At 46.0% G+C, this 11,229-nt stretch overlaps 1 protein-coding gene across 1 annotated transcript; it reads right to left on the reverse strand.

Annotated features, from left to right (window-relative positions):
- Positions 1-672: 672 nt before the first annotated feature.
- LOC123431371 (noroxomaritidine synthase 2-like) lies at positions 673-2,220 on the reverse strand. The gene has a single exon (XM_045115177.1). It carries the CDS (start codon positions 2,218-2,220, stop codon positions 673-675), a length of 1,548 nt encoding a protein of 515 aa, XP_044971112.1.
- Positions 2,221-11,229: the final 9,009 nt, after the last annotated feature.

The raw sequence follows: 11,229 nt of genomic DNA on the forward strand, positions 1-11,229 counted from the left end.
CCTCGCTGGAGGGATCCTTCATTGATCTCACATCCACCGACACTGTCCTGGTTACGGGCTCCGACGAGGAAGAGTAGGGCATGGGAGACGGCATGATCTCGACTCCCCTGAGCCGGCTAGTGTCACCCGTCCTACACTACCTCCCCGATGACAGGACCGACACTACGAGGGATGCAACCAGCTGTCAGACATGGGCAAGATGGAGCCGGACGAGCTCCGCTTATTATTATAGGTTTAGGTTGCATGTAATAGTATGAATTTGAGGTTTTTCATTTGAGGTATCCGGTTGTACAATGCATTATTTGACACTTGACCGGTCAGTTTCTGTGGACGCTCCCGGATGTATCCTTGGACATCTCATGGGCCGGATTTTCCAAGTTTAACCGTAGACGCTCTAATGATAGACTCAAGGACGTGTACCAACGGACTGTACGACCCTGGGGTGGAGAACTCTTACTTAATGGATGGGCCTGCCCTCCTTAACGAAATCACAATCCTAACCACCCCTATAAAACCCAGTGCGTCTAGCATTACTTCAAACTAGTACATGTGAAAACAGAAAGTAGAAAAAACAGAGGCAATAATTCCATGTCTTTATTTATGGAAGTTCAGTATGGACTGTTTACATGTAGTATATTTTATTGTCAATATAAATAAACACAAAAATATATGTCATACTTGACGCTTCTTCAGATTTACTTTAAGCCCATGTTTCATCTCTAATATGGAAGACCACTTGGGCTTGATGCGCTGCCCTTCCACCAAGTGCACATCGAAGTTCCACACCACAGCAGCTACCACAGTCCTCATTAGCATAATGGCGATGTCCTTTCCAAGGCACATCCTTGGGCCTGAGTTGAACGCCACGAACTTGTGAGATGGTACGTACCTAAGCTTGCTGCCATCCTCCGAGAGCCACCTTTTAGGGTTATAGACGAGGCAATCGTTACCCCATACGCCCTCCATTCTCCCCATGGAGTAGAAAGAAATAATAATAGTATCCCCAGATCGCACCTCATGGCCACTTGGCATGATGTCATCGGCGACCACTGTCTTGCGCTCAAAAGGCCCCGGTGGATACAACCTTAGAGTCTCATACAAGGCAGCCTTCAGATAGACCAGAGATTTGGTCTCCTCCGGATAAAAGATTAGCATCGCAGTTGTACCCGCCTCATGGCCATCGTCCTTTTGTGATGCAATGGGTGAGAGTTCATCCCGGATGCTCGACACAATGCTAGGGTTCTGGGCGAGGTTGTAGAAGATCCATGGAAGGGCCGCGGTGACAGTGTCCCTCGCAGCAATCATGTAGCCAATGAGCATCGCACGGAACAACTCATCGTCAGCATAGTTTTCTTTGACGATGGAGGCCAAAAAATCCACACCATCTTGTTCCTCACCATGACCAAGACCAACACGTCCTCGTTGGGTCTTCCTCTTCTCTATCATCTCCGTGATGAATTCTTGTAGCACCTTATGTGCCGCACTTAGCTTTCTCTCGAAGCCGATGCCTAGTCGCCTCATCAACCTCCAATAAAAGCCCGGCACACCCTGTCTTAAAAATCCCACCTCCATCACAGTGTCCATGGCGATAGCAGCATCCATGGGCGGCATGTCTGAGGACAGAAGGCCAGGATCTATGCCATATAGAGACATAGTGGCCAGGTCAAACATAAGCCTCGACATCCCTTCTTGCATGTCGAACGTAGCACTTCTGCTTGCCAAGTGGCTAAACAACGGGAGGAGGATATTCTCCACCTTATTGCAGCAGCAAGCCGCCATACTCGCAACAAACCGCGGGTTGCTGAACATGCTCTGTACTATAGGCCGTTGCCGACGACATGGCTCGCCGTCGATTGTGAAGAGGCTGCCACCCATGATGTCGTAGACGGCAGCAAACTCCGCGCCCTTTGGGAAGTTGACATAGTTCGTGGTGAAGATGTGTTGTACATTCGGAGGGTCACAAGTGATGAAGAACCGCATTCCGGTCCCAGGTAGGCCATGCGCCCTGAAGTTGTGACCTGATCTGGCAAGCACCATGGTGAAATAGTCATGCAAATAATTGAGGTTGGCAATAAGAGAAGGGAACATGTGTACTATTGGCCAGTTTCGGGGGAGGACTGATGGCTTCTTTGATCTACTACAAGACCTGAAATACAAGTACAGGGAAACAAGTGGTATGAGTGTGGAGATGAACAGCTGTTGGTAGAGCATAATTGACATGGTTATCAGTAGTGTGGTATATGTTACTACTGACATGCATGTTACAATGGACAGACGATGGCTTTGTTTTATAGACAAGTTCCCATCCCTTTCAGCCGTTGGAAATGAGCACACGTCCTCACATACATTTTTTTTAGGGGTCCTCACATACAGTTAGATGGAGAAAAACAACCATGGAGACTAATGAACAGCAGAATACAGTTACGTGCAGGGATAGGTAGGTTGTGAAAAAAATAAATCAAAACGAACTTCTATTATTGTTCTGTTTTGATAAGGGATTCCGATGGCCCTATGTTGTGCTTAACTGCTTATCAGATTTTCAGGTAGAAAAATAAAATTAGCGATTGAAATGTCAAACGAGTGATTCCATAGTTTGCCGGATTAAGTGCACTGTTTTTCTCTCTTAGGCCTTCATTTAGTTTGTTCTATTTGATATCTGTTTTTTTCAAGAATGTTTTTCTCTTAGGCCAACACTCGGCTTTCGATCCAATCTCTTCTATCTCACTTGCCTTGCTGTCGCTAGAACACTTGCCTTGCTGTCGATTGAAATAAAAGTTACACATGATCTGCTTCGCCGTCCCCGGATCCCACCATCCACCACGTAAACCCCATCACCGCACCGGTCTCTCATCAAACCCTGCACCATCACCACCACTTCCATCGCACTGGTGCGCCATTTTGGCTAGGCAAGGAAGATGCATGTGCACCCCAGGCATGGCCCCCTGTACGGGTATATGCTTCCAGCCGAACTATGGTCAGATTCATCTCATCTTTCATCCTTTTTCAATTAATTGTTTTGATTTGAGTTACTTTTGATCTGAGTGTAATTTTGCTCCCACTTCTTCTACTCAGACCCTCACCAACGTCACCAATGGCGGCTTGATATTGCAGGTGATGCCACGGATGTCCCTTTTCCCAATGATGACAGCCATGGCTAATCTGTACGAAATCGGTCCTCACCTCGTCCCATCTCCTCTAGTTGATGTTGATCATTTTTCATCTCAATTTGGTATACAAAAAGTCACTGAATTATCAACTAATTTTGATGCTAATTACATGTACAAATTTGTATGCTTCAGACTGAGATTATTAATGTTGGGATAGCATTGTTTTTATACTCAAATTTCCATGCTTCCCATCTACACATCGCTCTCTGCACCATCCTCATCTAACCTAGGTATTGTTGTTTTTTCATTGTAGTATGTAGAATTCTTATCCATTTATATTTGATTTTTTTCATCATATTTTGCTAGCTCTGTCGCATGATCATGTACTTGGATTATAGGAAGCAAAGAAGAAGTTTGTAAGAAGCAACACGTCTGTCCATATAGCAATGGTGTGAGGAACAAGGTCCTCGCACCCGCGTCACCACTGTAGATGGTGTGGTAGTGCCAACCGCCACATGATATACCACATCTAGACATCGTCCCATCAGTAATTGGACGGGATTCCATCCTAGCACGGGAAACAAAAAATTTCCTACGCGCACGAAGACCTATCATGGTGATGTCCATCTATGAGAGGAGATTTGGATCTATGTATCCTTGTAGATCGCACAGCAGGAAGTGTTAAGGAACGCAGTTGATGTAGTGGAACGTCCTCACGTCCCTCGATCCGCCCCGCGAACCGTCCCACGAACCGTCCCGCGATCCGTCCCACGATCCGCTCCGATCTAGTGCCGAACGGACGGCACCTCCACGTTCAGCACACGTACAGCTCGACGATGATCTCGACCTTCTTGATCCAGCAAGCAAGACGGAGAAGTAGATGAGTTCTCCGGCAGCGTGACGACGCTCCGGTGGTGGTGAAGGATCTACTCCTGCAGGGCTCCGCCCGAGCTCCGTAGAAATACGATCTAGAGGAAAAACCGTGGTGTTTGTGGTCGGGCTGCCGTGGCAAAAGTTGTCTCAAATCAGCCCTAGAACCCCACTATATATAGGAGGAGGGGAGGGGAGGCTTGCCTTGGGTTCCAAGACCCCAATGGTCCGCCGGCCAAGGAGGTGGAGGAGTCCACCTCCAATCCTAGTCCAACTAGGACTGGAAGGTGGAGTCCTTCCCTTCCTTCCCACCTTTTTTTTCTCTTTTCTCTTTGATTTTCTATCTCCTGCACATAGGGCCCTTTTGGGATGTCCTACCAGCCCACCAAGGGCTGGTGCGGCACCCCTAAGGCCTATAGGCTTCCCCGGGTGCGCTGGCCCCTCCCGGTGAACATCCGGAACCCATTCGTCACTCCCGGTGCATTCCCGGTAATGCCCGAAAACGTTCCGGTAACCAAATAAGGTCATCCTATATTTCAATCTTCGTCTCCGAAACATTCCGGAAACCCTCGTGACGTCTGTGATCTCATCCGAGACTACGAATAACATTAGGTAACCACACATATAACTCAACTATACTAAAACATCGCCGAACCTTATGTGTGCTGACCCTGCGGGTTTGAGAACTATGCAGGTACTCCTCGGTCAATATCCAATAGTGGGACCTGGATGCTCATATTGGATCCAACATATTCTCCGAATAACTTATCGGTTGAACCTCAGTATCAAGGATTCAGGCAATCCCGTATGTCATTCCCTTTGTCCTTCGGTATGTTACTTGCCCGAGATTCGATCGTCGGTATCCGCATACGTATTTCAATCTCGTTACCAGCAAGTCTCTTTTCTCGTTCCGTAATACAAGATCCCGTGACTTGCACTTAGTCACATTGCTTGCAAGGCTTGTGTGTGATGTTGTATTACCGAGTGGGCCCCGAGATACCTCTCCGTCACACGGAGTGACAAATCCCAGTCTTGATCCATACTAACCCAACGGACACCTTCGGAGATACCTGTAGAGCACCTTTATAGTCACCCAGTTACGTTGTGACGTTTGATACACACAAGACATCCCCCCGGTGCCAGTGGGTTATATGATCTCATGGTCATAGGAACAAATAGTTGACACGCAGAAAACAATAGCAATAAAATGACACGATCAATATGTTACGTTCATAGTTTGGGTCTAGTCCATCACATGATTCCCTTAATGATGTGATCCAGTTATCAAGCAACAACACTTTGCACATAGTTAGAAAACCTTGACTATCCTTGATCAACTGGCTAGCCAACTAGAGGCTTGCTAGGGACATTGTTGTGTCTATTTATCCACAATGTATCTATGTTTTCATTCAATACAATTATAGCATGGATAATAAATGATTATCTTTAAACAGGAAATATAATAATAACTATTTATCATTGCCTCTAGGGCATATTTCCAACAGTCTCCCACTTGCACTAGAGTCAATAATCTAGACCTCACAGGGCCATGCGATTTACATTGTAATAAATCAAACACCCATACAGTTCTGGTGTTGATCATGTTTTGCCCGTGGAAGAGGTTTAGTCAGCGGGTCTGCTACATTCAGATCCGTGTGTACTTTGCAAATATTCACGTCCTCTAACTCGACGTAGTCGTGGATGAGGTTGAAGCGTCGTTTGATGTGTCTGGTCTTCTTGTGAAACCTTGGTTCCTTTGCTAAGGCAATGGCACCAGTGTTGTCACATAACAGAGTCAATGGATCTAGTGTGCTCGGCACAACTCCAAGATTTGTCATGAACTGCTTCATCCAGACACGCTCCTTTGCTGCCTCTGAGGCAGCCATGTACTCCGCTTCACATGTAGAATCTGGTACGACGCTCTACTTGGAACTGCACCAGCTTACCTCACCCCCATTAAGAATAAATACGTATCCGGTTTGAGACTTAGAGTCATCCGGATCGGTGTCAAAACTTGCGTCGACGTAACCTTTTACGATGAGCTCCTTGTCACCTCCATATACGAGAAACATTTCCTTCGTCCTTTTCAGGTACTTCAGAATATTCTTGACCGCCGTCCAGTGATCCACTCCTGGATTACTCTGAAACCTGCCTGCCATACTTATGGCCAAGCTGACGTCTAGTCTAGTGCACAACATTGCATACATGATAGAACCTACAGCTGAAGCGTAGGGGACGGAACTCATTGTCTTTCTATCTTCCGCAGTTGCTCGGCACAGAGTCTTACTCAATTTATACCTTGTAATACTGGCAAGAACCCTTTCTTGGACTGATTCATTTTGAACTTCTTCAAAACTTTATCAAGGTATGTGCTTTGTGAAAGTCCTGTCAGGCGTTTCGATCTATCCCTATAGATCTTAATGCCTAGAATGTAAGCAGGTTCTCCTAGGATCTTCATAGAGAAACATTTATTCAAGTAACCTTTTATGCTCTCCAAAAGCTCCACGTTGTTTCCAATCAGCAATATGTCGTCCACATATAATATTAGAAACGCCACAGAGCTCCCACTCACTTTCTTGTAAATACAAGATTCTCCAACCACTTGTACAAACCCAAATGCTTTGATCACCTGATCAAAACGCTTATTCCAACTCCGAGATGCTTGCACCAGGCCTTAAATGGATCGCTGGAGCTTGCACACTTTGTCAGCATTCTTAGGATCGACAAAACCTTCGGGTTGCATCATATACAACTCTTCCTTAAGAAAACCGTTAAGGAACGCCGTTTTGACATCCATCTGCCAGATTTCATAATCGTAAAAGGCAGCTATTGCTAACATGATTCAGACAGACTTAAGCATCGCTACCGGTGAGAAAGTCTCTGTTGGGGAACGTCGCATGGGAAACAAAAATTTTCCTACGCGCACGAAGACCTATCATGGTGATGTCCATCTACGAGAGGGGATGAGTGATCTACGTACCCTTGTAGACCGTACAGCAGAAGCGTTAGTGAATGCGGTTGATGTAGTGGAACGTCCTCACGTCCCTCGATCCGCCCCGCGAACAATCCCGCGATCAGTCCCACGATCTAGTACCGAACGGACGGCACCTCTGCGTTCAGCACACGTACAGCTCGACGATGATCTCGGCCTTCTTGATCCAGCAAGAGAGACGGAGAGGTAGAAGAGTTCTCCAACAGCGTGACGGCGCTCCGGAGGTTGGTGATGACCTTGTCTCAGCAGGGCTCCGCCCGAGCTCCGCAGAAACGCGATCTAGAGGAAAAACCGTGGAGGTATGTAGTCGGGCTGCTGTGGAAAAGTCGTCTCAAATCAGCCCTAAAACCTCCGTATATATAGGTGGGAGGGAGGGGATCCTGCCTTGGGGCTCAAGGAGCCCCAAGGGGGTCGGCCGAGCCAAGGGGGGAAGGCTCCCCCCAAAACGAGTTGGACTTGGTTTGGTGGGTGGGAGTCCTTCCTTCCCTTCCCACCTCCTCTTTGTTTTTTCTTTTCTCTTTGATTTTCTTTCCTAGGCGCATAGGGCCCTTTTGAGCTGTCCCACCAGCCCACTAAGGGCTGGTGCGCCACCCTCAAGGCCTATGGGCTTCCCCGGGGTGGGTTGCCCCCCCCCGGTGAACTCCCGGAACCCATTCGTCATTCCCGGTACATTCCCGGTAACTCCGAAAACCTTCCGGTAATCAAATGAGGTCATCCTATATATCAATCTTCGTTTCCGGACCATTCCGGAAATCCATGTGATGTCCGTGATCTCATCCGGGACTCCGAACAACATTCGGTAACCAACCATATAACTCAAATACGCATAAAACAACGTCGAACCTTAAGTGTGCAGACCCTGCGGGTTCGAGAACTATGTAGACATGACCCGAGAGACTCCTCGGTCAATATCCAATAGCGGGACCTGGATGCCCATATTGGATCCTACATATTCTACGAAGATCTTATCGTTTGAACCTCAGTGCCAAGGATTCATATAATCCCGTATGTCATTCCCTTTGTCCTTCGGTATGTTACTTGCCCGAGATTCGATCGTCATTATCCGCATACCTATTTCAATCTCGTTTACCGGCAAGTCTCTTTACTCGTTCCGTAATACAAGATCCCGCAACTTACACTAAGTCACATTGCTTGCAAGGCTTGTGTGTGATGTTGTATTACCGAGTGGGCCCCGAGATACCTCTCCATCACACGGAGTGACAAATCCCAGTCTTGATCCATACTAACTCAACTAACACCTTCGGAGATACCTGTAGAGCACCTTTATAGTTACCCAGTTACGTTGCGACATTTGATACACACAAAGTATTCCTCCGGTGTAAGTGAGTTATATGATCTCATGGTCATAGGAACAAATACTTGACACGCAGAAAACAGTAGCAACAAAATGAAACGATCAACATGCTACGTCTATTAGTTTGGGTCTAGTCCATCACGTGATTCTCCTAATGACGTGATCCAGTTATCAAGCAACAACACCTTGTTTATAATCAGAAGACACTGACTATCTTTGATCAACTCACTAGCCAACTAGAGGCTTGCTAGGGACAGTGTTTTGTCTATGTATCCACACATGTAAATGAGTCTTCATTCAATACAATTATAGCATGGATAATAAGCGATTATCTTGATACAGGAATTATAATAATAAATATATTTATTATTGCCTCTAGGGCATAATTCCAACAGTCTCATCGTAGCCAATTCCTTGAACTTGTGAAAAAACCCTTTGCCACAAGTCGAGCTTTATAAACGGTCACATTACCGTTTGCGTCTGTCTTCTTCTTATAGATCCATTTGTTCTGAATAGCCTTGCGGGCTTCACGTAGTACTTCTAAAGTCCACACTTTGTTCTCGTACATGGATCCTATCTCAGACTTCATGGCCTCCAGCCATTTGTTGGAATCCGGGCCCACCATTGCTTCTTCATAATTCGCAGGTTCATTGTTGTCCAGCAACATAATCGTCAAGACAGGATTACCGTACCACTCAGGAGTAGTACGTGATCTTGTCGACCTGCGAGGTCCGACAGTAACTTGATCCGAAGTTTCATGATCATCATCATCAACTTGTTCCTCAACCGGTGCCGCAGCAACAGGGGTTTCCCCTTGGCCCGCGCCACCATCAAGAGGAATTAGAGGTTCGACAACCTCATCAATTCTTCCTCCCACTCAATTCTTTCGAGAGAAAACTCCTTCTCAAGAAAAGCTCTATTTTTAGCAACAAACACTTTGCCCTCGGATTTGAGATAGAAGGTATACCCAACTGTCTCATTTGGGTAACCTATGAAGACGTACTTTTCCGCTTTGGGTTCCAGCTTTTCAGGCTGAAGCTTTTTGACATAAGCATCACATCCCCAAACTTTAAGAAACGACAACTTTGGTCTTTTGCCATACCACAGTTCGTATGGTGTCGTCCCACCGGATTTTGATGGTGCCATATTTAAAGTGAATGCAGCTGTTTCTAATGCATAACCCCAAAACGACAACGGCAAATCGGTAAGAGACATCATAGATTGCACCATCTCTAATAAAGTACGATTACGACGTTCGAACACACCATTACGCTGTGGTGTTCCAGGCGGTGTGAACTGTGAAACAATTCCACATTGCCTTAAGTGAGTACCAAACTCGAAACTCAGATACTCACCCCCACGACCAGACCGTAGGAACTTGATCTTCTTGTTACGATGATTTTCGACTTCACTCTGAAATTGTTTGAACTTTTCAAACGTCTCAGACTTGTGCTTCATCAACTAGACATAACCATATCTACTCAAAACGTCAGTGAAGGTGAAAAAATAAAGATATCCGCCGCGTTCCTCCAGACTCATCGGACCACACACATCGGTATGTATGATTTCCAACAAGTCATTTGCACGCTCCATTGTTCCAGAGAACGGAGTTTTAGTCATCTTGCCCATGAGGCATGGTTCGCACGTGTCAAGTGAATCAAAGTCAAGTGACTCCAAAAGTCCATCGGTATGTAGTTTCTTCATGCGCTTTACACCAATATGACCTAAGCGGCACTGCCATAAAAACATGGCGCTATCATTGTTAACTCTAACTCTTTTGGTCTCAATGTTATGTATATGTGTATTATCACTACCAAGATTCAATATGAACAATCGTCTCACATTGGGTGCATGACCATAAAAGATATTACTCATAGAAATAGAACAACCATTATTCTCTGACTTAAACGAGTAACCGTCTCGCAATAAGCAAGATCCAGATATAATGTTCATGCTTAACGCAGACACTAAATAACATTTATTTAAGTTCATAACCTAATCCTGATGGTAACTGAAGTGAAACTGTGCCGACGACGATTGCATCAACCTTGGTACCATTTCCCACGCGTATCCTCACTTCATCCTTCACCAGTCCTCGCTTATTCCGTAGTTCCTGTTTCGAGTTGAAAATATGAGCAACAGAACCGGTATCGAATACCCAGGCACTACTACGAGAGCTGGTTAAGTACACATCAGTAACATGTATATCGAATATACCTGATTTTTCCTTGGCCGCCTTCTTATCAGCCAGATACTTGGGGCAGTTGCGCTTCCAGTGACCCATACCCTTGCAATAATAGCACTCCGTTTCAGGCTTAGGTCCAGCTTTGGATTTCTTCGTCGGATTGGCAACAAGCTTGCCGCTCTTCTTTGAATTACCCTTCTTTCCTTTGCCGTTTCTCTTGAAACTAGTGGTCTTATTCACCATCAACACTTGATGCTCTTTACAGAGTTCTGACTCTGCGACTTTCAGCATCGCGAATAACTCGCCGGGTGACTTGTTCATCCCTTGCATGTTATAGTTCAACACAAAGCTTTTATAGCTTGGTGACAGTGATTGAAGAATTCTGTCAGTGATAGCCTCTTGCGGGAGTTCAATCCCCAGCTCAGCTAGACGGTGTGAGTATGCAGACATTTTGAGCACATGTTCACTGACAGACGAATTCTCCTCCATCTTGCAAGCATAGAATTTATCGGAGGTCTCATACCTCTCGATCCGGGCGTTCTTCTGAAAGATAAACTTCAAATCCTGGAACATCTCATATGCTCCATGACGCTCAAAGCGACGTTGAAGTCTCGGCTCTAAGCCATACAAGACTACACATTGAACTACTGAGTAGTCCTCCTTGCGTGCTAACCAAGCGTTCTTAGCATCTTGGTCAGCCGTGGCGGGTGATTCATCTCCTAGCGCAGAATTAACGACATAATCCTTCTTCCCAGCTTGC

Source organism: Hordeum vulgare, chromosome 2H (genome assembly GCF_904849725.1).
Source record: "Hordeum vulgare subsp. vulgare chromosome 2H, MorexV3_pseudomolecules_assembly, whole genome shotgun sequence".
In the NCBI taxonomy this organism is placed as follows: Eukaryota; Viridiplantae; Streptophyta; class Magnoliopsida; order Poales; family Poaceae; genus Hordeum; species Hordeum vulgare.